Source organism: Pecten maximus, chromosome 2 (assembly GCF_902652985.1).
Source record: "Pecten maximus chromosome 2, xPecMax1.1, whole genome shotgun sequence".
NCBI lineage: Eukaryota > Metazoa > Mollusca > Bivalvia > Pectinida > Pectinidae > Pecten > Pecten maximus.
In genome coordinates this window covers 53,864,942-53,889,233 of record NC_047016.1, presented here as the reverse complement: position 1 = coordinate 53,889,233, position 24,292 = coordinate 53,864,942, and the positions used below count along the sequence as shown (strand labels likewise).

Below are 24,292 nucleotides of genomic sequence, written 5' to 3'. Positions count from 1 at the left end.
CACAGGAAATAGTGCTTTGCAGATTGTTTTACGCAACTTTTAAATCACAATACAGTATCATAGAGACCCATTTTTCTTCTAACTCATTAATTAATTAAGACTTTTATAAATCAGTGTTTTTTCTTTGTTGTTTAAGAATTGAACTTTTCATTCCAAACTGTTAAACCTTGTTACTATTATTTTGTTTTTTGTTTGTTGTGCAGAAAATCTTCTCTTTTTAAATCTTCCTATTTGCATTCTTGTTTTAATTTTCCTACTGGCTTTTGCTCATGTGTTTCTGTTACTGTTTTATATTGATATTCATGGGAGAAAGTGGAAGTGACACAGGAAGGCATGATAATGCTTGGAGTTAGTGCTTCTGACAGTTGGCTGGAGAGAGTGCTTCTCACAGTTGTCTGGAGAGAAATGTATTCCAATAACCCAGACATGATCATTGCTGAGGCTGTTTTAAACGCATAACTCATTTTAGGCATTCCATCCAGATTCTGGGACTGGGAGTACAATGTACTGATGTATCATGATCAGGACCCACTATCATTGGTGTAGGAGTGGGCTAAAATCAGGACCCACTATCATTGGTGTAGGAGTGGGCTAAAAATCAGGACCCACTATCATTGGTGTAGGAGTGGGCTAAAATCAGGACCCACTGACATTGGTGTAGGAGTGGGCTAAAATCAGGACCCACTGACATTGGTGTAGGAGTGGGCTAAAATCAGGACCCACTGACATTGGTGTAGGAGTAGGAGTGAGGTAAGTCCTCCACTGGTGGATATGTAATGAAATCTCCCTCCATTGGGTAAAACCGATTTGTTACACTCGGTGTTTAATTCATTGTGACTGGGGAATGTAAAGATATTAGAAATTATTTATAACAATTTCTTCACAAATAAAGGATACTTTGAGGCAGAATGACCCTTATTGGTTACTACGAGAACCCGTGAGATGCGTATCCCGTGAGATGCGTGCGCATCGTCAGCAGTCATAGCGTGCTTTGTTAGCAGATTGATCAGAGGGACCTTGTGACCTCTGGAATATACATTGAGTTAAGTCAGTTTCTATAAGACTTGTTTATCTTGTATTATGGTTTCATTGACTTGGTGATATAGGGTTCGACTGTTCGGAGTAAACGTGTCGTGTTCATATCAGATTTAAGTTAACAATACAAGACTTTGTATTTAAATGTGTCTTTGTTTATCATTCTTGTCGTGTGTATGTCACTGTTGTCCGACCAGATTCCTGTCATTTTGTTCTCTGCATCATATGTGTAGTACAAATAATCATATAGTGTTCCCCTCACACTGACTTACAGGTCCACCAGATGATTAGTGGATTAGAATACGAGTTATACCGGATGCTGCGTGATAACTTCAGTGTCAGGAAAATTTAATTTCTTTTTTCTTGTAAATATTAATTGAGTATAACCAGATAATTGTAAACATTTAACACAAGTATGTGTCTGTTGATTAATGAGCTATATAAGTCTGTCTGTCGCTTGTGTAAGATAATGTGATGTGATCACTGTTTAAATTCATTATAAAAGGACAAATCGTTATGTAAAACAAATGTTTACAAATATAACTGCTATATAATGCTGAGCTGTTACCTCATATAATATCTACAAAGTTGTGTGATTTTCAATCTGTGGGGAGTTTATTACATTGATGAGATATATATGACACTAATATATTGATATATATATATATATATAATGTGTAATTGAAATATTTCACTTCAGAGCACTTTATTATATTGACTATGATCAGAGTATGTGACTTGGCCCTGGCCTATATTACCAGCTGTATCTAACTACCTATACTGGACGTTGTATCTGGTTTTCTTTGTATTACAGCTGTATCTTAAGATTGATGGGTTGTATTTACCTGGAAGACATCTAAATAGCCTATTTGTGATTTTGCAGATTGTAATTACAGGCTGAATTTATAGATACATTGTATTACAGCCTGAATTTATAGATACATTGTATTACAGCCTGTATTTATAGATACATTGTATTACAACATGTATTTATAGATACATTGTATTACAGCCTGAATTTATAGATACATTGTATTACAGCTTGTTATTACAGCCTGTATTTATAGATACATTGTATTACATTGTATTACAGCTTGTTATTACAGCCTGTATTAATAATGGCCAGTATCTATAGATACATTGTATTACATGTTTTGATTACAGCCTGAATTTATAAATACATTGTATTACAACTTTTAATTACAGCCTGTATTTATAAATACATTGTATTACAACTTTTAATTACAGCCTGTATTTATAGATACATTGTATTACAGCTTTTGATTAGATTGCTGTATTTATGGATATATTACAGCCTAAAGTTAGTCATTACAGCTTATCATATACATGTATTATAATAGCATTTCTTAATTTATATACATACTCGTTAGGCCTGAAATTAGACAGATTATATAATTATATGTTTTGCAGCTTGTAATTACAAATTAGTGTATTTATGGACGTACAATCTATAATTAGAAACTATCCTGTATTAAGGTAGACATAATATACAGCTTGTATTAATTTACAGTCTTTATAACAGAAATAGGCTGTATCCATATAGATACAATATTCCCATAGCGTGTCACTATATAATTATGTAATGTAGCCTTTCTGTAGACATATTACTCCATACAGACACTTTGCCAGTAATTAGACAGATTATTGTCCTTATTTATATTACATAAAAATAAATTATGTATATTTGCAGTTTGTAATTACAAATTACAGCCTGTATTTTCTTGCAGCAGATTTAAATGTTTAACTGCAGTTATTTTTTGTGTCCTCTTATATTTTCTGAATTGACCTTTCTGTATTTATTCCATAGAATGATTTCTGTTGGTTTGATACATAAATTTGTGGAGGACTCTCAGCATGAATGTAAACTATGTGTACCCGGCGACGTCATGTGTTATAATTAAGATTCTTTTTATGACTTTACAACACTGGTTTTCTCCTGAGAAGAGTTTGAAATGGTCAGGGATTGTGTTACATTACCAGTATGTTAGGTTCACACTGATGTTGTCGTGAGAAGAGTTTGACATGGTCAGGGATTGTGTTACATTACCAGTATGTTAGGTTCACACTGATGTTCTCCGGAGAAGAGTTTGACATGGTCAGGGATTGTGTTACATTACCAGTATGTTAGGTTCACACTGATGTTGTCGTGAGAAGAGTTTGACATGGTCAGGGATTGTGTTACATTACCAGTATGTTAGGTTCACACTGATGTTCTCCGGAGAAGAGTTTGACATGGTCAGGGATTGTGTTACATTACCAGTATGTTAGGTTCACACTGATGTTCTCCGGAGAAGAGTTTGACATGGTCAGGGATTGTGTTACATTACCAGTATGTTAGGTTCACACTGATGTTCTCCGGAGAAGAGTTTGACATGGTCAGGGATTGTGTTACATTACCAGTATGTTAGGTTCACACCGGTTTTCTCGTGAGAAGAGTTTGACATGGTCAGGGAATTACAGTTATGTGATTTATCATTTGAGATTATTCAGTCTGGGTAGCACTGAGCTGTGGCACACATCTAGGTACATGAATGCCAGGTGAATTCCATGTTATACTGGCATGATCAACACCATGTGGATGTTGTCAATGATACTGTTAGCTCGGCCTAGATCTGTAATATGGATTTTTCTGATCATCAAATTATTTCATGTAGACTACTCAAAAAAAAGAAAAAAGAGAAGAAAAAATTATTATACAAATGTTTGTCACTTTCATAAGGATTTTTCAATTGATATGGATTAACAAGAAAATCACAGATTTACAAGAAAATGAGAATTCACAGGAATACATTTGCGTAAGAAAATCATACTTGTAACTCATAGGTTTAATTAAAAAAAAAAAAAAAAAAAATCTACTTAAGAAATGTCTTTTTTTGAGTTCCAGCTGGCCGTTACAAGATATTTTATTTTTTTTTTTTTTTTGGGCAGAATCATTTTAAACGGTAGATGTGGAACTACAATATAATGATTTTGTGTAAAAAAGGAAGTTTATAACACTGGACGAGGTCAGTTCACACATAAATCACTTTCAACAGGATATTTAATACAGGGAATACATTTAACTGCCAACCTTGAAACCCGTGAAGATATGATACACGGACAAGGTTCCAGATCTCATTATGTTTTGATGTTTTGTGTAGTACTACACAGTAGCTTTTTCACTATTTGATTATTAACTATTAAATCTGTTGTAAACTTTAAGAATGTGTAAGACCATTTCTGCTTTCTTATATATCAAATCCACTTTCTCAGCCTTTTTAATGTTCAATAAAAATTCATGAAATAATATCAAATTGTTGTGTTTATCTCTCATTACTCGACAAAGTACAACTCTTGTATCTACTGGCAAAAAATCAGACATCAAAACTTTCTACTTCAACAGAAAACTTCAGTACAAATCTTCACCTGTGTCATCATTTATATATCAGAAAGTCTCCAGAAATACTGACCAAAAATAAGATACCAAAACATTCTACTTCAACAGAAACTTTAGTACAATGTACAACTCTTGATTCTCACCTGTGTCATCATATACCTATATATATATACAATGTATCAGAAATTCTCCAGTAATACTGACCAAAAATCAGATATCAAAACTTTCTCCTTCAACAGAAACACTACAACTCTACTCAGCGGTATATATGTACATATATATTAAGAAACAACACTTGTCAGTTTTTGACACTCTTCAAACACATTCACTTTTATTTCACAGTAAGGCACTTACTGTAGAATTGTTCTATTTTTAGCGATGACACTACTAGTGCCAGATAAAGTTCTTACGACACATTTTCAGGAATTAATGATGCCAGTTACTTTACACTGTAACTAGGTATGTTTAGAGCAAGGCTGTTTACTGTACATAATGCATAACAAATTGTTCAGGCACATTTTTAAAAGATAAAAGTTGACGGCACATTCTTCAGAAAAGTGTTTCTTTAATCTGCTTCTGATTCTGATAAAAGAAGTCTTTCCTTATGGCCAGCCCCATCAACATCTGAATACATGAATGATGATATTCATTCTGTAAACAAAGAGAAATATTAATTTCTATAGTCAATTTTTGGGTAGAATCGGGGAGGCTTAAAGTTTGTTGGAAACTGAATACTGTAAAGCAAAAGATGTGCACATAATTATCCACTACATATAAAAATTCAGAGAAAAAAAAGAAAAGAAACAAAATGGAAAAGGGTGGGTTTGAACAGATACTAAAACGTGTAAACAATCTATGGTAGACTTGGATTTTAAGATGAATTTATTACATGTATTAGTATTTTTCTCTCCCATTACATACATGATTTAGGTAATATTCACATTCGATAAAACCAAGTATCCACTCTCTTCCATTTAAATTCATTTGTACACAACAATTTCAATTAATACAATGAAATAAAAAAATATAACAATTTGTTAATAATTTAGAACAACATTTTCTATGAACATGATCAGTGATGTCATTATTACAATATTGATTACAATTAACAAACAGGATTACTGATAAACCTGTTTTATACACAATTATTGATAATAAATCAAATAAATAGATCAAAAATATTACCAGTAATCCATTAAAAACAATACAAAATACACATTTTTATAATGAGTAGGATTTCTCGGTGAAAAAAAAATTTGTAACAATAAATGATTCCAAGGATTAACCTAGAATCTCATAATTTCAGGTCAATGATCAATTATCACAAGTTATATATAAAAATGATTATTAATCTGTATAAAATGGGGTTGGGAAAGGGGGACAGAAAAACTGACCACTGGAATTTTTAAATGGCTTGTCAGAATATATAAAAAAAGATTCTTATAAATCGGTGAAAATGTAAAAGGCATACTGTGAGGCTCTGGAGTTTTTATCCCAGGAAATGACTTGTGAATGTATACTGCCCTGTCAACAGGTGAGTAACCTTAAGACAGGGTCTTCTTGTAGTAGCTGGTGGCTACGTCACTGAACAATTAGGAGAAATATGCTATCCAGATTCATTGGTGTCTTGCCCAAGGAAACAATCTTTAAAACAAAAAATGTCTCGTTATCTCATCCTTAACCACACATCTTGCATCTTCATAGAATAACATGGTTCAATTGTTCTGATGCTCTGACAATTAACCTATCACAGCTTCAACTCTTAAATATTCTTTTTTTTCACCATGTCATGGAATCACTTTAATCAAAAGTGAAAATGAAATGATTTCAGAGTATACAGGAGTAACTTTAAAAATGCAATTTGTTAATGTGTAAAATGTCATGTAGATGTCCGTTGGGGAATGTCACTCATCAATGATAAACATCTGTCAGAGACTGGACTGTCAGTGTGTTACGTAGGGTGGAAACATCGATTGGTAGACTAGAGAAGAACTGGACTAATTTCTTAGGACTGATCATCAGAAAACCATTGTCTGAAAATCTTCCTTTAACATTGTGAGCGTCCAGCCATACGAATACAGAAATGGAGTCTGTTGTTATGGTAACGTTGTACACCTGTTTATCAGTCGAAGCCTGTTGTACATCCGTCACCTGTAGAAACAAAATATATTCAATTGATCTTATTTACAGTACTATTCAAAATATTCTTTATTGACCAAAACTCTAGTAATGTTGATAATTGGGAAAAATAAAATTTATTTTGTATCAATAAAATCTAAGACACAGTAAGCTGTTTTATTCATAAATCATGTTCTAACAATTTCTGATTAAAAAAAATTGTGTTGCCAGGCGAAAAAAACTTCTTTACCTAGTAGGTAGTTGTTTAAATACATGGAACTCATAAATTTGTGGCTGTCCTTGCCAGACCTACTATGTATTAAATTTTGATCAACCTCACATTTGTGTTGGGTATATAACACATATCTATAATTCATGGTTTTAATATTCACTAGATATTTAGGGCTATCTTCATTGACCTCAAATACAGGTAATTTACTATGCCGTAAAACATATAGGAACGAAATATTTATAAGGAAATTATTTTCTAAAAATAGATTCATGCTCTCAGAGAAATGCCCAATACATGTATGTATCTCGGTAAACTAAAATCAAAGTTACCTGTATAACAGAATTTTCAAGTCCAACAACATTTTTGTATTCTGTTAATGGTTGCCAGGCAACTGGTTCATTACTAGGGTCACCAAGGTGGAAAAACAGGAAGCAGAAATTTCTTCCCTGGATACAACCAGCTTCGCTCATCATAGTGAGAGTACTTCTACGGAAAACAAGCTCCGAAGTTTGATTTAACTGAAAAAGAAAAATTCTCAAAATGAAAAATAAACTTTAAGGTTGTTATCTTGGTATAATTTGTACGGGGATATGATGATACTCTCAAATCATACAGATAAAGATGGCTACTTTATAATTCAGACAGGAACTTAATCTTGTACAGAAAGGGCAATAACTCTATAAAATATAAGTTTCCAATTATTCAAGCCTTGTATGATGGAAAAGTTGAACAGATACAACAATGTCTATGATTTGATGCCAGCTTATGTTGATATATATAATTGCCTTACCGAGTATTGTTGTACCCAGCTATGAAGAGGTGTGAAGCTATCCCAGGAATACATCACTATGTGTAACGGTCCTGAGAGTCCTCGCACCTTACTCAGTCCAGAGCTGTGGACAAAAAGGAGTGGAGAATTGTCCCGTTATTATGGACTGAATTCTGACAGAATAGAAAATTTTCAAGAAGCAGAAAAGCTACAAATCGATTGACCTGAAGTTATATTCTAGAAGGAGAAGAGTGCAAATCGAGTTGGCCTGTTTAGTCAGGTTGGGAGGTCAGCTGACCTGTGACGGGATGATGACCTACCTGTAGTTACCGTAAATATTCGGGTATAGTGCGCACTCGCGTATAGTGCGCAGGTATGTTTTTGAGGTTCATTTTCAAAAAAAAAAAAAATGAACAATTATTTTTTCAATATTCAACTGAGATGAATTCTAAAGCATAAGATGATAGGTTGGAAGGTCAGCTGACCTGTGACGGGATGATGACCTACCTGTAGTCTGGTCTGAAGGTCAGCTGACCAGTGACGGGATGATGACCTACCTGTAGTCTGGTTGGAAGGTCAGCTGATCTGTGACAGGATGATGACCTACCTGTAATCTGGTCTGAAGGTCAGCTGACCAGTGACAGGATGGCGATTTTCCACCACTGGGATGTGATCAGCTATTATGTATACACAGATGTCGACACCATCCAGGTAAGGGGAGATAAGCAGGGGAGCAAAGAAATGCCTCGCAAAATAATGTAACATTTTCCACTTTCCTCCATATTCTGTAACATTAAGATGATAGTGAGGCTACGTACATTTATGATGTCAAATTATCCAAAATGTTCTGGTATCCTTTGTATTATCATTTGATATTCCTATATACAAAAATGTATATATATGTATTAAAGCGCCTTTAACTGAAGATTGTTACAGTAAAACTGTCACTTTACGTACACCTAGAAAATAGCAATAAGACAGGATTTTGCATCTTCTAATGAATAAAAAACATTACTCATCAAAGCGACTATAACTGTAGATTACATACTCATTCAACAGTGATTTCTTCTGTAAAATAGTAAAATTGGTTTAAGAAATAGCGATGCCCCAGCCTGTTCCGTAAATATCCTCTATTAATACATGTAAATATTTACAAATTTTAAAACACTCTTGTAAAAACACATTGGTGCAAGTGACAAATCTGTGTACAATTAATTCTGCTTATGAGCGGTAATATATACACTCTTAATTAAGACTTTTGGAGAATTTTTGAAAATATTACACCTGATGTCATTTTGTATGAATACATGACTAACCTAAAGAGGCCCAAGTGGGGGCCTGCCAGATATCACTAAGTATGAATACAGGACTAACCTAAAGAGGCCCAAGTGGGGGCCTACCAGATATCACTAAGTATGAATACAGGACTAACCTAAAGAGGCCCAAGTGGGGGCCTGCCAGATATCACTAAGTATGAATACAGGACTAACCTAAAGAGGCCCAAGTGGGGGCCTGCCAGATATCGCTAAGTATGAATACAGGACTTACCTAAAGAGGCCCAAGTGGGGGCCTGCCAGATATCACTAAGTATGAATACAGGACTTACCTAAAGAGGCCCAAGTGGGGGCCTGCCAGATATCGCTAAGTATGAATACAGGACTTACCTAAAGAGGCCCAAGTGGGGGCCTGCCAGATATCATTGAGCTGCCAGTACATTGCCCCCATGGTGTTGCCTCGTCCCGACTCATCAAGTTGGTTCTGCCAGCGTCGATAATGTTCCGTCTCTGTCTTTATTCCGACAGCCTGTGTAATCTGTAGAACAGAACACCTCTATACTGGGGCGATTAAACATTAAATGTAACTTGTACAAGGTACTGTTTACGTACTACAAACCGGTCTATTTTTTAAAGTTGGTATCATTTTCAGATTAGTATGGATCGGGACAGGTATAGCTCTAGGCTTTGTGTACGAGTCAAGCATTCCCCAAGGTGACCATGATTCATTTCCAAGATCAGATGTCAAAAGGTCTACTTTTTAACGTTTTGGTTTTCTCATGGTATTCATGTTTCCTTAACAAGACCTCTAAAAGACTCGCTTTTCAAGTATGGACTTCTAGTTGACTAGCAAAGACAAAAGACAAAAAACAAATAGTTTAGACAGGATGATATATCAGAGTTTGACACGAGCTGATGATCTCTGCCTATAACGCATACACTATAATAAACAAGAGGATTCGGCAGATGGCAGTCTTGTCTCTCCCCCCCCCCCCCCCCCCCCCCCCCCCCCTCTTTGTCAAGAGTGCAAAAATGATGAGTTTATGTTGGAGCTAATTCTATTGAAATCAACCTTTTGATGACAGACCCACCACATTCAAACTGTGTTTGGTGGTATTAACGTGAATTTATTAAGGATTATTGCTAATCTAAGGTTCAAATGACATGAAGTGCAGGAGTTCAAGCCCGACAAGATAAATGAATGAATATCAGACGGATTAAACACAAACTATAGTAGCCACAGTTCCGTGTGGGAAGACTTTTCCACACTAATTAAGTTTGTATTTATATTAACTACTTTCGTTTTGTACTCTCTGTCACCCTTTGACCCTTATTTCAGACAAGGAGATACAGATACTTAACCAGGATATCAAAATTCAATGATATTCAATTTACCTGGGGTATAAGGTCACATTTGAAGATCAAGGGTCAAGGTCACAATTAATATGGGGTCAAAATCGTTAATCTGATGGCCAAGCCCAGCTAAAGGTTATTTTCATCCTCAGGAAGTCAAAATCATCAATTGAAGGTCAAGGTCACTATGTCAAATTAAAATTCTAAATATCAAAACCTCATATGAAGGGGTCAAAGTTACTGTCTACTAAATGACACAGTAACTATTATAGGTCAAAGTTATCATTTGAAGGTCAGAATCACCATTTTAATGTCATATAATGCTGCAGCCATTTGAAGGTCAATGTCACCAACTGAAGGTCAAAGTTAATATATGAAAGGTAACTTACCTGTGTGAGATATATGCTATCTTTAAATCTCTGTTTGAGGTCAGTTTTGTTGGGAAGGATAAACAGCATACTGATCTCTGCCATTAACTCAACATTACCTGGAAAAGATATCAGACAATTTATATATCAGACAGTTTATATACCAGACAGTTTATATATCAGACAGTTTATATATCACAGTTTATATATCAGACAGTTTATAAATCACAGTTTATATACATCAGACAGTTTATATATCAGAGTTTATATATCAGACACAGATATTAACTCAACATTACCTAGAGAAGCATATCGGCCATGACAGTAAGTATCGGGCAGAACGAATATGAGGTTCAAGTTTTAGCATCTTCATGTTCACTTTTTACTACAATGACTGTCATTGATTATATACACAAACCTGCTGGGTGATGTTGTCTGTAATCGTTCAGATCTGACCAGTAGGTGAGATCATCTGGGGCGTAGACTTTCTCGAGGGTGTCATAGGAGGGGTAGGACTGGAGTCCGTACTCAGAGGAAAATCGTGGAGTCCTGTAAGTCCCGTCCATGTAAAACGGCAACAGGTACTTATACTCATGGACTGAAACAGAAACAGTACTTCTTAACCAGAGGGATCTTGGCGCCCACCATTGAATGATCTTCATAGGTTCCATGTCAGATTGATCTTTTCTCTACTTTTCCCTTCATTTTACTAATCTGTGCAAATTGAGACATCCCTCCAGTACTTTTCAAACAAGGGAATCCTAGCTATATAAGAAATTTGAGATTTAACGATAATGGTTGTTTGTTTGCCAGGTTGTTTTCAGGACAGACTGGTCCAAAAATGCAATACAAGGGACCAAGGGGAACCTACTTATGAAATTTGAGAAAGATCCATTCAGTACTTTGAGAAATAGAGATAACAAACTTCATTTGTCAAAATCCAAGATGGCGGTCTGTCGGCCATATTGTTTTCCAATTGATTTCAAAATGCAATAAGCATAACGAGGCACCAAGGGGAACCTCCATATGAAATTTGAGAAAGATCCCTTCAGTACTTTCTCAGAAATAGCGATAACAAACTTCAATTGTCAAAATCCAAGATGGCTGCCTGTCGGCCATGTTATTTTCCGATTGGTCTCAAATCGCAATATGCATAACTAGGCACCAAGGGAAACTTACATATGAAATTTGAGAAAGATCCATTCAGTACTTTCTCAGAAATAGCGATAACAAACTTCAATTGTCAAAATCCAAGATGGCTGCCTGTCGGCCATGTTATTTTCCGATTGGTCTCAAATCGCAATATGCATAACTAAGCACCAAGGGAAACTTACATATGAAATTTGAGAAAGATCCCTTCAGTACTTTCTCAGAAATAGCGATAACAAACATCAATTGTCAAAATCCAAGATGGCTGCCTGTCGGCCATGTTGTTTTCAGATTGGTCTCAAAACGCAATATGCATAACTAGGCACCAAGGGAAACCTACATATGAAATTTGAGAAAGATCCATTCAGTACTTTCTCAGAAATAGTGATAACAAACTTCAATTGTCAAAATCCAAGATGGCTGCCTGTCGGCCATGTTGTTTTCTGAATGGTCTCAAAACGCAATATGCATAACTAGGCACCAAGGGAAACCTACATATGAAATTTGAGAAAGATCCATTCAGTACTTTCTCAGAAATAGTGATAACAAACTTCAATTGTCAAAATCCAAGATGGCTGCCTGTCAGCCATGTTTTTTTGTGATTGGTCTCAAAACACAATATGCATAACTAGGCACCAAGGGGAACCTACATATGAAACTTCAGAAAGATCCATTCAGCACTTTCTCAGAAATAGTGATAACAAACTTCAATTGTCAAAATCCAAGATGGCTGCCTGTCGGCCATGTTGTTTTCCGATTGGTCTCAAATCGCAATATGCATAACTAGGCACCAAGGGAAACCTACATATGAAATTTGAGAAAGATCCCTTCGGTACTTTCTGAGAAATAGCGATAACAAGAATTGTTTACGGACGGAGGGACGGACGGAGGGACGGACGGAGGGACGGACGGACGACGGACCACGGACCACGGACGCAGGGCGATTTGAATAGCCCACCATCTGATGATGGTGGGCTAAAAATACTTGGATCTTGATAAAAACGGCAATATTCATACACCATTACTTATTGTCCCCATACAGCTCACTCCTGGGTTCCGTGGCCATGCCCCCTTCCTGTTTGTGAAGTAGTCATACAATGTTATGTAACACTCATGGGATATATATATACTTAATGTCCCCATACAGCTCACTCCAAGGTTCGGCGGCCACGCCCCCTTCCTGTTTGTGAAGTTGTCATACAGTGTTATGTAACACACATGGGATATATATACTTACTGTCCCAATACAGCTCACTCCAAGGTTCCGCGGCCACGCCCCCTTCCTGTTTGTGAAGTTATCATACAGTGTTATGTAACACACATGGGATATATATATACTTACTGTCCCAATACAGCTCACACCAAGGTTCGGCGGCCACGCCCCCTCCTTGTTTGTGAAGTTGTCATACAGTGTAATGTAACACACAGGATACTTACTATCACCATACAACTCACTCCAAGGTTCCGCGGCCACGCCCCCTTCCTGTTTGTGAAGCTTTCATACAGTGTTATTTAACACACATCCCCGGCCACGCCCCCTTCCTGTTTGTGAAGCTTTCATACAGTGTTATGTAACACACATGGGATATATATATACTTACTGTCCCCATACAGCTCACTCCAAGGTTCCGCGGCCACGCCCCCTTCCTGTTTGTGAAGTAGTCATACAATGTTATGTAACACTCATGGGATATATATATACTTAATGTCCCCATACAGCTCACTCCAAGGTTCGGCGGCCACGCCCCCTTCCTGTTTGTGAAGTTGTCATACAATGTTATGTAACACACATGGGATATATATATACTTACTGTCCCCATACAGCTCACTCCAAGGTTCCGCGGCCACGCCCCCTTCCTGTTTGTGAAGTTATCATACAATGTTATGTAACACACATGGGATATATATATACTTACTGTCCCAATACAGCTCACACCAAGGTTCGGCGGCCACGCCCCCTCCTTGTTTGTGAAGTTGTCATACAGTGTAATGTAACACACAGGATACTTACTATCACCATACAACTCACTCCAAGGTTCCGCGGCCACGCCCCCTTCCTGTTTGTGAAGCTTTCATACAGTGTTATTTAACACACATCCCCGGCCACGCCCCCTTCCTGTTTGTGAAGCTTTCATACAGTGTTATGTAACACACATGGGATATATATATACTTACTGTCCCCATACAGCTCACTCCAAGGTTCCGCGGCCACGCCCCCTTCCTGTTTGTGAAGTTGTCATACAATGTTATGTAACACACATGGGATATATATATACTTACTGTCCCCATACAGCTCACTCCAAGGTTCCGCGGCCACGCCCCCTTCCTGTAGGCTCTCCACACCATTTCCTGGACTTGACAGGATAAAGGGCCGACTGGAATCCTCTCTGGCCACCAGGGGAGCCATTAAACCTTTATATAATGTGAGGTAATCACTCTTGTACAGGGTAAAGTTTGTATCTGTATTGTACCTGTCAAACCATAGGAAATGTACGTCACATTCAGACTGTTATATACAATGTTAGAAATAATTTGTCTAAAATACCAGATTGATACGTATATTTTATCTACTTCATTAAGTGGGACTATATCCTAAATTTTAACCTGATGTAAAATTATGGGTCTGTGGTGAGCCACAGTCTTAGCAGCATGTGACAGTACCTACCAACTTTGGATCAGAGCTTTCTCATTCTCGTTGTTTCCGCTCCAGATCACAATAGAAGGATGATGTTTCAATCTTCGAACCTAAGACAAATGATACGAAGTGACAAAATAACATGTTTGAAATATTCTGACTTTACCATTTAATGAAGTTTGATCAAAATCTGTTTAACTATGAAACTAAAAGCTGACAAAGATTTTCTATATATAGTAATACATGTAGTAACCATTGGCAAGTAACTGACATTGGCAACCTGAAACATTAGCTCTTTCAAAGTATATACAAACACAAGTGTATAATTTCAAAGGTAACCATTACTTAATCGTTGAATAATTTCCATGGTAACCATTACTTACTAGGTTTATAATTTCCATGGTAACCATTGCTTACTAGGTGTATAATTTCCATGGTAACCGTTACTTACTAGGTGTATAATTTCCATGGTAACCGTTACTTACTAGGTGTATAATTTCCATGGTAACCGTTACTTACTAGGTGTATAATTTCCATGGTAACCGTTACTTTCTAGGTGTATAATTTCCATGGCAACCATAACTTACTAGGTGTATAATTTCCATGGTAACCATAACTTACTAGGTGTATAATTTCCATGGTAACCGTTACTTACTAGGTGTATAATTTCCATGGTAACCGTTACTTACTAGGTGTATAATTTCAATGGTAACCGTTACTTACTAGGTGTATAATTTCCATGGTAACCGTAACTTACTAGGTTTATAATTTCCATGGTAACCGTTACTTACTTGGTGAGTAATTTCCATGGTAACCGTTACTTACTAGGTGTATGATTTCCATGGTAACCGTTACTTACTAGATTTATGATTTCCATGGTAACCGTTACTTACTAGGTGTATGATTTCCATGGTAACCGTTACTTACTAGGTGTATGATTTCCATGGTAACCGTTACTTACTAGATTTATAATTTCCATGGTAACCGTTACTTACTAGATTTATGATTTCCATGGTAACCACTACTTACTTGGTGAGTAATTTCCAGAGTTACACTGTCCATGAACGACTTATGTACTGGGTACATGGCACACCCAAACATGAAATCCTGCCAGATCATTATCCCCAGGCGGTCTGCTATCTCGTAAAACTCATCCATCTCATAAACCTGTCGGCAAATAAACAGTATGTACACTGTACACATGAACTTTCCTTAAACAAGTTTATCTATCAAGTTTGTGTTATTATAACCTTTCCTCCTGACAGTGAGACAGATTTACTTCCCTTGACTAAACCTCCTGACAGTGAGAGACAGATTACCTCCCCTAACTAAACCTCCTGACAGTGAGAGACAGATTACCTCCCCTGACTAAACCTCCTGACAGTGAGACTGATTACCTCCCCTGACTAAACCTCCTGACAGTGAGAGACAGATTACCTCCCCTGACTAAACCTCCTGACAGTGAGAGACAGATTACCTCCCCTGACTAAACCTTCTGACAGTGAGACTGATTACCTCCCCTATTAAACTAAACCTCCTGACAGTGAGAGACAGATTACCTCCCCTGACTAAACCTCCTGACAGTGAGAGACAGATTACCTCCCCTGACTAAACCTTCTGACAGTGAGACTGATTACCTCCCCTATTAAACTAAACCTCCTGACAGTGAGAGACAGATTACCTCCCCTGGCTAAACCTCCTGACAGTGAGAGACAGATTACCTCCCCTGACCAAACCTCCTGACAGTGAGAGACAGATTACCTCCCCTGGCTAAACCTCCTGACAGTGAGAGACAGATTACCTCCCCTGGCTAAACCTCCTGACAGTGAGAGACAGATTACCTCCCCTGGCTAAACCTCCTGACAGTGAGAGACAGATTACCTTCCCTGGCTAAACCTCCTGACAGTGAGGTAGATTACCTCCCCTTGCTAAACATCCTGACAGTGAGACAGATTACCTCCCCTGACCAAACCTCCTGACAGTGAGAGACAGATTACCTCCCCTGGCTAAACCTCCTGACAGTGAGACAGATTACCTCCCCTGACCAAACCTCCTGACAGTGATAGACAGATTACCTCCCCTGGCTAAACCTAGTCCATTTAAGACAAACTTACCCCTCCTCCCCACACACGGAGCACATTCATGTTGACGTCTGCTGCAGCCTGTAGCAGCTCATTAACATAATCAGGTGTGACTCTATCGAGGAACACATCAGCAGGAATCCAGTTAGAGCCCTTGAAGTATATCGGTTTGTCATTAATCCTGAAGTAAAATGTTCTTCCTGAAAAAGATAATATTGAAATAAAGAGGAAAGATTTATTCAGCATTTTATGACTGAATCGGGGACGGCTTGTTTTTGCAAATTGTGGTTGCAGCTAAAACATTGATATGAAAACAGCATGGAAAATATTCAAACCCTACACCATTACATACTTTGTTTGATTGCTGGGTTTATCATCCGTAAACTGCCGAGGTAATTAAGGCAAGGTGTTCTCAAAGTAGTTGGTGTTTTACCTTTCTGAACAACATACGGGAGGCCTATTACATGCCATCCCAACGACACAACAGTACAGACCAGTCCATTCCTCAGCTTCCCCAGACTACAAACTGACATGGGTCGAACCAACACAGCTATCATGGCTACTCATCATTAGAGTTATATCTGAACATTATTTGACCTTCAGTCAATTGGTCATTTGGTACACCATTATGGTGCACCGAATGACCAATTGGCTAAAGGTCAAATTGATCAGGAAATCACAACAGTTTGTATAAATAAAAAAGTTTCTGAACAGTAAGATCACCAAAGAAATTATCACGCTGACTCACTCCTTCTACAGAGCACACATAACGAGACTTTAAAACTCTGATATACCTTACCTAGGCTTTGATTTGCAGAGACAAAGTCCTGTACAACCTCGACTGTTCTGAACCCAATGTCAACCTTCTTGCCAGACATTTCCTGTCCATCTGCGCTGGTGAAGAAGGCGTAAAGTTTGTACAGCGTCTGGTTACCGTGGCCATTAGGCCACCATTTCTTGATGGGCACAGTCTGAATAGGACAGAAATTATTTTCTCAACTGTATAAAAATTTATGGTATGTAAGGGTAATATCTGAATTACGATATTTTTGTCTATCAAAACTTAAACTTCAGTATTATATTATCATTATAATAATCCCCTCAGCTGCTGGTTCGTAATTAAAACCATCAGTCTGAGATATAATCAGTATTCCTTCACACTACACGACTGAATTAGTTTGGAATGTAACATTCACCAGATTTGTAATTGATCAGTCCATGTTTTTTTACCCCTTGGTCATGACATACATATTGTCGCCACAATAAGACAAGGCTTTAGCTTTAAGATTTTTTAATTAACAGTGCATATTGCGAGAAAAAGAATCTTCAAAAACTGAAAAAGTAATTCAATTTTTCAATATTTGTGACAAATAAATACCTCACATATAAATAAACTCAAAATATAAGATTTTGGTCCATTTCGTAATCTCAACAAAAAATACTGTAATTACTTTTACCAAAAACCTTTTACATCATATAAATGTATCTTTACTGTTGTTTTGTATTGCCATGGTCCAATACAGAAATACTTATTATAAGTTATATACAAAACTGGTGATTATATACAATATCCTACCTTTGGGATATCAATTGATACAGACACAGAGCTGTTTTCCCTGGTCAAGCTGACCGGTGCTCTGTGAGTGACCGTTGTTCCATCCAGTCGTATCTCCAGGTCACCACTGGTCAACTGATCATCTGGGATGTCCAGATAAACCTCTGTGTTGAGTGTCCAGCCCCCGTCACTTCCTGTTACAAAATAACAATGCTAGTAATTAACAATTATTGGGAAACCATTGTAATAACAAGTAAGTCTAATTACCGGTATTTCTTGGATCTGAGTAAAGCAATTTACTCGAATATTAAAAGTCTTGAAATTTTGATTTCCATGATGTGGATGTTTCTTTTTATCTATGCTCACATTCTACGGGAGAGTAGACAAATGAGTTCACACTCTGTTACGTAATGTCATCTTTAATGTGACTAAAATCTTTTAAAAGTAACTTACAACAATTTTTAATTCATCCTTGATGTACATTTAACAGAGCCCATGGACGAATGGTGGATAGCAGTATAATACTTATCTATATAGCAGAAGCTTACCTAAGATGGTTTCCGTGGTGACATACTGGATAAGTCCATGGTTGTAACTCCGGACATAAATACTTTTCCTGAAACAACACCATCTGTTTTATTGTAATTTTTTTTTTGGTTTAAAAAACATACCTTGTTACACAAAATTCAATGAATAAATACTTATTATATCTAGGATGTAAGTAACTTCAATAGGTATTCAGACTATCAGGTGTCACCTACCAGATTCCCTGTGTCGGAAACGATGGACCCCAATCCCAGCTGAAAGAACTTTGCATCTTTCTGATCATATTGGCATGACAGTCGCCGTGGTAGGAGGGAACGGGACACTCGGGAGGGACGACATACTCCCCATTCTGGGCTTGTTGGGCAGCATATACAACCGCTGATTTGAAATTTATTTTCACAGTATTTGTTCCGACCTGTGAGTGATTAAATACGAATGTTAGAAAACATACACAATCATATTATATACATGCCAGAAACATGTTGTTTCCTCTGGCTAAAAAGGGGCTTTTTACAGAATAATCAAGAATATTTTCCTAATCTTAATTTTCAGCAGGCACAGGCTCTTGTAAATGTCATTGATAAAGTAATTGTTAGGTCACAATGTTAATTCAGTGTGGTATACAGTGTAGCATGGTATGTAATCTACATGTAAGATGTACCTTGTACTAAATTGTATATTCTACTTTAATGGTATTTCTTAAAATGAATGTCATCTTGTTTCATCTTAGTTCAAACTCAAACAGACAGATATTGTAACAATCATTGATGTTTTAGGTGAATAACTAATGCTTTTGGGTACATAAATTATACATATACAGTATTACACATGAATTAATGTTTGATATGGACAGAAAAACTGACCCCCTGTAAACCGACCCTCTGTTAACCAGTCAAGTAATTAAACTTTAAACCAGGTTGGAATATTGAATGATGGATTATTGTAATATACAAAAAATTAATGAATTACTTACAATAGCAACATGTTTGATGTTGAATATGTATTGGACAAACATGTTGTCCGATTCTCCAACAAGTCTACCATTGACAAAGACCTCAGCCACCGTATCTAAACCTTCACAGACCAGTTCCAGTGTGTTCTGTGCCAGCATTTCAGCATTAACTACATATAATACAGAATAAGCTTGTTGATTATTTCTGTTGGTCAACAAATTAATTAAAAGTAATAACTAGAAATATATACAAATGTACATTATATGAATAATATATCAAAGATATTAAATGTATGTTTTATGTTCCATTTAAATGTCACAAAACCATGGATATCAAACATCAATGTTTTTTTCAATGTTTAAAAGAAATGCATGATATGCATTAAATCTTTTCGATAGATAGTTATCTACCATTACTACAGGACATCCAGTCAACCGCGACAGTATGTTTTGACTCTCCAAAATTAGATTTGACTCTTGGTTTTGAAGTGATGACATATATTGTTTTAACCCTTCAAATTTCTGAGAAACAGTGTTTTGACTTCTTATATTTCTAAGAATCAAGCGTCAACTTGATGCCCTGATCACTAATAAGATGTTATTTAGATTACAGTATAAACTGTCCCACAGACTATCTAAAATGACAAGTAACACAAGTAATTATCCATACAATGGGAATTTCTAACTAAAACAACAAGGTTATTTCAGTATTTTTTCTTTTATTTCATTGAGGTTTCAAAGTGCCCATGCTGGCCTCTTATCAATTCAATACTATATTCAAACTTTGGTGTTTAGCAGCATTTCGACAATTAGCATCAGGTTTGTGACTACTATATAGAGAATACATGGTCAGTGTCTTAATATATAAGCTGTATTTTCAACAATGATTTTGGTGAGGGATAAAGAAAGACAAAAGTGGCGAGTCCTGGCGAGAATTTTGTCTTTCTGTCCCAGGCCAAACTACAGTTCATATTTTAAGACACTGACCATGTTTTCTATTTATCCTGCAACAGTCATCAAAAATAATCTTTTTGAAGTGAAACAGTATCAATAATGGTCCAAATATATTCGCCTTTTAAACTTTGTTGCACTTAGCAGTAGGTCAGTCCAATTGATGCACGTGTTAAGATTCCAAAATACAGCTGTTTTCCGTTATTGCCATATACAGCAAAAATAAATATGGTAGGTGTATTCCGACAATGCGGTGGCAGTTGCAGGATAAAAAGGTGTACATGAGCAGGATACGTTATAACATAACATTATGATGTACAGGTGAGCACCACATATACGTATTGTCTACAGTTTGTATATCAGTATGATAAAACCAACCTTCAAATGTACGATTGTAGGACCAATCATCTCTGGAAATCCAACGATATTCTTCATCATTTTTTCTGTAATACGGATCTTGGATCGTGTGATCATGGCTCCCCATAAGGGCTGTATACATGTTTCCTGGGACATTTCCAGTGATAGATATACCTGTAATAGTGAAAGGTCAAAAGGTCATAAAATATATATAATTTTTGTACATAGAATAATATATATGGCTAATTATGTGATTTTCTTAATTTATATGAAGTTCATTAACGTAAACTATATTAAAATAACATTGTTCAAAGACCTGTAATATTGATTTTTTATATTTGTACAGGTTCTATAGAGGCCGAAGGTAAAGTGTTCTACTCTTTCTTGAGGCACATTTTAATTAATTAATACTAAAACAGCTAATAATAACTTCCTGGGTGTAATCTTGTATCTATTATAAATACACAAGGCTTTACATCCTAAGAATATAATGATAGTGTGATCAGCTGAAAGGTTTGGTTTGGTTTATTTTAATGTCCTATTAACAGCTTAAGTCATTTAAGGACGGCCTCCCTTGCATGCGACATGTATGTGTGTGGTGAGTGCCTATGTGTGTTTTAGGAGGCTGCGGTATGTTCGTGTTAAGTCTCCTTGTGATAGGCCGGAACTTTTATGGATTTATATATCGTGCTATCTCACTGAAGCATACTGCCGAAGACACCCAGCAGCACACCCCACCCGGTCACATTATACTGACAACGGGGCTATACTCAACACCAATGTTATAGTGTCAGGTGATGGGTCACTCAACACCAATGTTATAGTGTCAGGTGATGGGTCACTCAACACCAATGTTATAGTGTCAGGCCACTCAACACCAATGTTATAGTGTCAGGTGATGGGTCACTCAACACCAATGTTATAGTGTCAGGTGATGGGTCACTCAACACCAATGTTATAGTGTCATCATACTGAAATACCATAATCTGGACACAGTATCATGACACAGTAACATGACACAGTAACATCATACATGACACAGTAACATGACACAGTCACATGACACAGTTCGACTGACAAATGCCTTACAAGTCTTAAATAAAAATGTTAAAACAGCTTTGAATCTATCATTCAATATCATATTTATATCTGATACAGTACTTGTAGTATTTACTGTAACATTTAAAATATGATTTACATGATGCATACAGATTGTTCATACCAAAATTTAAGCATATCAACCAACACCCCTTTTCAGTTTTCCAAGTGCTATTTTGGGGGGAATTAAGGTAAATTTTGTCTTAAACATGATAGAAATAAAAAATTGCAATCTAAATATTATCAAAATCTAAGTAAATGCATGATGCTGACGATTAAAATCCTTTTATAATTTTCTAGTGATAAATTATATATACATACCTACGTATATAATTACTCATTTTTAAGGAATCTGAATAAGTCTCTTTACAACAAGTAAGAAAGAATTCCAGTATTTTTTTTTTTTTTTTTTTTTAAGCACTTGGCAAATTCCAGCACTTTCCAGCTCTGACCTCCAGATTCCAGCCACTTTTCAAAATCTCTACTATAACCATGCATGTTATAATTGAAGAAACACATCCAAACCCAAATGATGAGCATTACATGAAAATACTAATTACTACCTACAAAGTACATAAAGTAGCTTATGTATGTATACTATTATTATGATGAAGTCCTATCTGATAAAATTGGCACTTATAGATTAGAAGCAAAGTACAAAATCCAACCAAAAAACATTGTATAAATGCCCGGTTAAAACAAAGCTTATCAGAATCAGCTGAGTAAGCTGAGTCTTATCGACTGGATTTTAATTGTATGATCAACATTATGATTTTTTGTTGTTATACTGACATGTAACAGATAACCAAGCTCATACATTTTAATCTTATCCTTCCTGCTTTGGAAAATCCCAAAATTGGAAAAAGTTGACATCATTTTATTGAAATTTGGGAAAATAACATCTACCTGTGTTTTGACAGTTTTCAATCAACCAAAGTATGAAAATAATAAAAAAAACAAAACAAATATTTCTTGTTTTAAATATCTGATTCATAAAATGTCACATATTACTGTCAGAATTTCAAATGCCAGTGCACATGAATCCTTTGGTTAAAATTCAAATATTAACACAAAGATTATCTTTAAAGAAAATATTTTAGTATTTTGCACAAATAAAAGTGGGATATCTACATGTGATACAAATTAAAGTAATAAGAATTAAGGATTGGGAAGTGGGATTGATATTGGTCCCTACAGGTCTAGACACCTATCTTAGTCATACCTACTCCTATAACATAAGAGGCCGCTGGTCGGCTCTTTTTCTATCGGATATTATTTTGCCGACCGTTACACGGCGCCTGTCAAAAGTATCTCGCCGTGTAAAACCTCTAACATTGTTGGAGTAAGTCATACCATGTGCTCAGTTACACTTTGACAATTAGGCCTATCATATCAATAAACAATTGCTCATATTTGCCGTGCATAAAACGATGCAGCCCGAGTTTCGTCTGGTCCTGACACCATGTCTGGTGTAGGACACGGTGTCAGGACCAGAAGAAACTCGGACTAAAAACGATGGAACTAAATGAGTAGCCCCGGTAAACGTCTCCAGGTTATACAACTGTTTCAGAAAACACCGATTGGATCGGGAAAAACAAGTTTTAGGTAAAGTGTCTCTTTCTCTCACCTCTGTTTTCATCTCGTACCGTCCAGCTTCCGTTTAGATCTACCGTAACAACACCTCCATTACAAAAACAACACAGTGATAAAGTTAACGCGAAAAGTAGCACACTGTTTTGACTCGCCATTTTCATATCATGTGACTATACATTGTACACTTCCGGAAAAGAGGCATGTTAAAAACGCGGGAAATTTGATTCCGCTGTCGATAGATTATATTAGACCTACAGTACATATAAAAAATAGACCTATACAATAAATAACTCGTCTGTTATTTGGTTCCTTGGCAACGTAATCATTAAACAGGAATATATGCGATATCAGCTCCAAAAACTTACATGCCTGTAGGGCACACCATCGTAATGCATACATGTATCACTAGATCTAATGCTTACTGGACATTTCTGTAACGTATTATACTATCGTAGTCTACTAGTTTAGAGTAAATTTTTAAAACAGTGAAGCTGTTACGTAAGGTCTCAGGTTTCATTTGTATCTGGCAGACCTATAACATGAATTCGGGTCATTTCGCCCTAGATCCGATTCGCTCTAGTTTATGTTTCACCATGAAAAAAAATTAGGGCGAAATATTGTTTGGTATTTTCTTGTCATTTTGATAATTTAAAGTCACAAATCAAATCTGCTTCGGTGATAAATGAACAGATTCGTTCAGAGTTTTCCGGTGAGTTATACCAGAGACCTATATATACTATATAGTATATAGGTCTCTGAACGTTATACCTATTGAAAAGAAATGTAAGTTTGGTATTTTGCAAGCTCTCAAAATACGCTATCATATAAT

General features: G+C 36.3%; 1 protein-coding gene across 1 annotated transcript; it reads right to left on the bottom strand.

Moving 5' to 3' along the window:
• Nucleotides 1-3,947: 3,947 nt before the first annotated feature.
• On the bottom strand, nucleotides 3,948-23,618 carry LOC117322507 (beta-mannosidase-like). Its single transcript, XM_033877467.1, has 18 exons — nucleotides 23,498-23,618; nucleotides 20,794-20,946; nucleotides 19,486-19,634; nucleotides 18,728-18,927; nucleotides 18,515-18,582; nucleotides 17,988-18,160; nucleotides 17,211-17,382; nucleotides 16,445-16,611; nucleotides 15,360-15,497; nucleotides 14,361-14,440; nucleotides 13,976-14,166; nucleotides 10,965-11,144; nucleotides 10,568-10,665; nucleotides 9,216-9,363; nucleotides 8,159-8,336; nucleotides 7,573-7,675; nucleotides 7,112-7,300; nucleotides 3,948-6,583 (listed from the first exon to the last, which is right to left on the bottom strand). Exons 1-18 carry the CDS (start codon nucleotides 23,616-23,618, stop codon nucleotides 6,344-6,346), a joined length of 2,748 nt encoding a protein of 915 aa, XP_033733358.1. The 3' UTR covers nucleotides 3,948-6,343.
• Nucleotides 23,619-24,292: the final 674 nt, after the last annotated feature.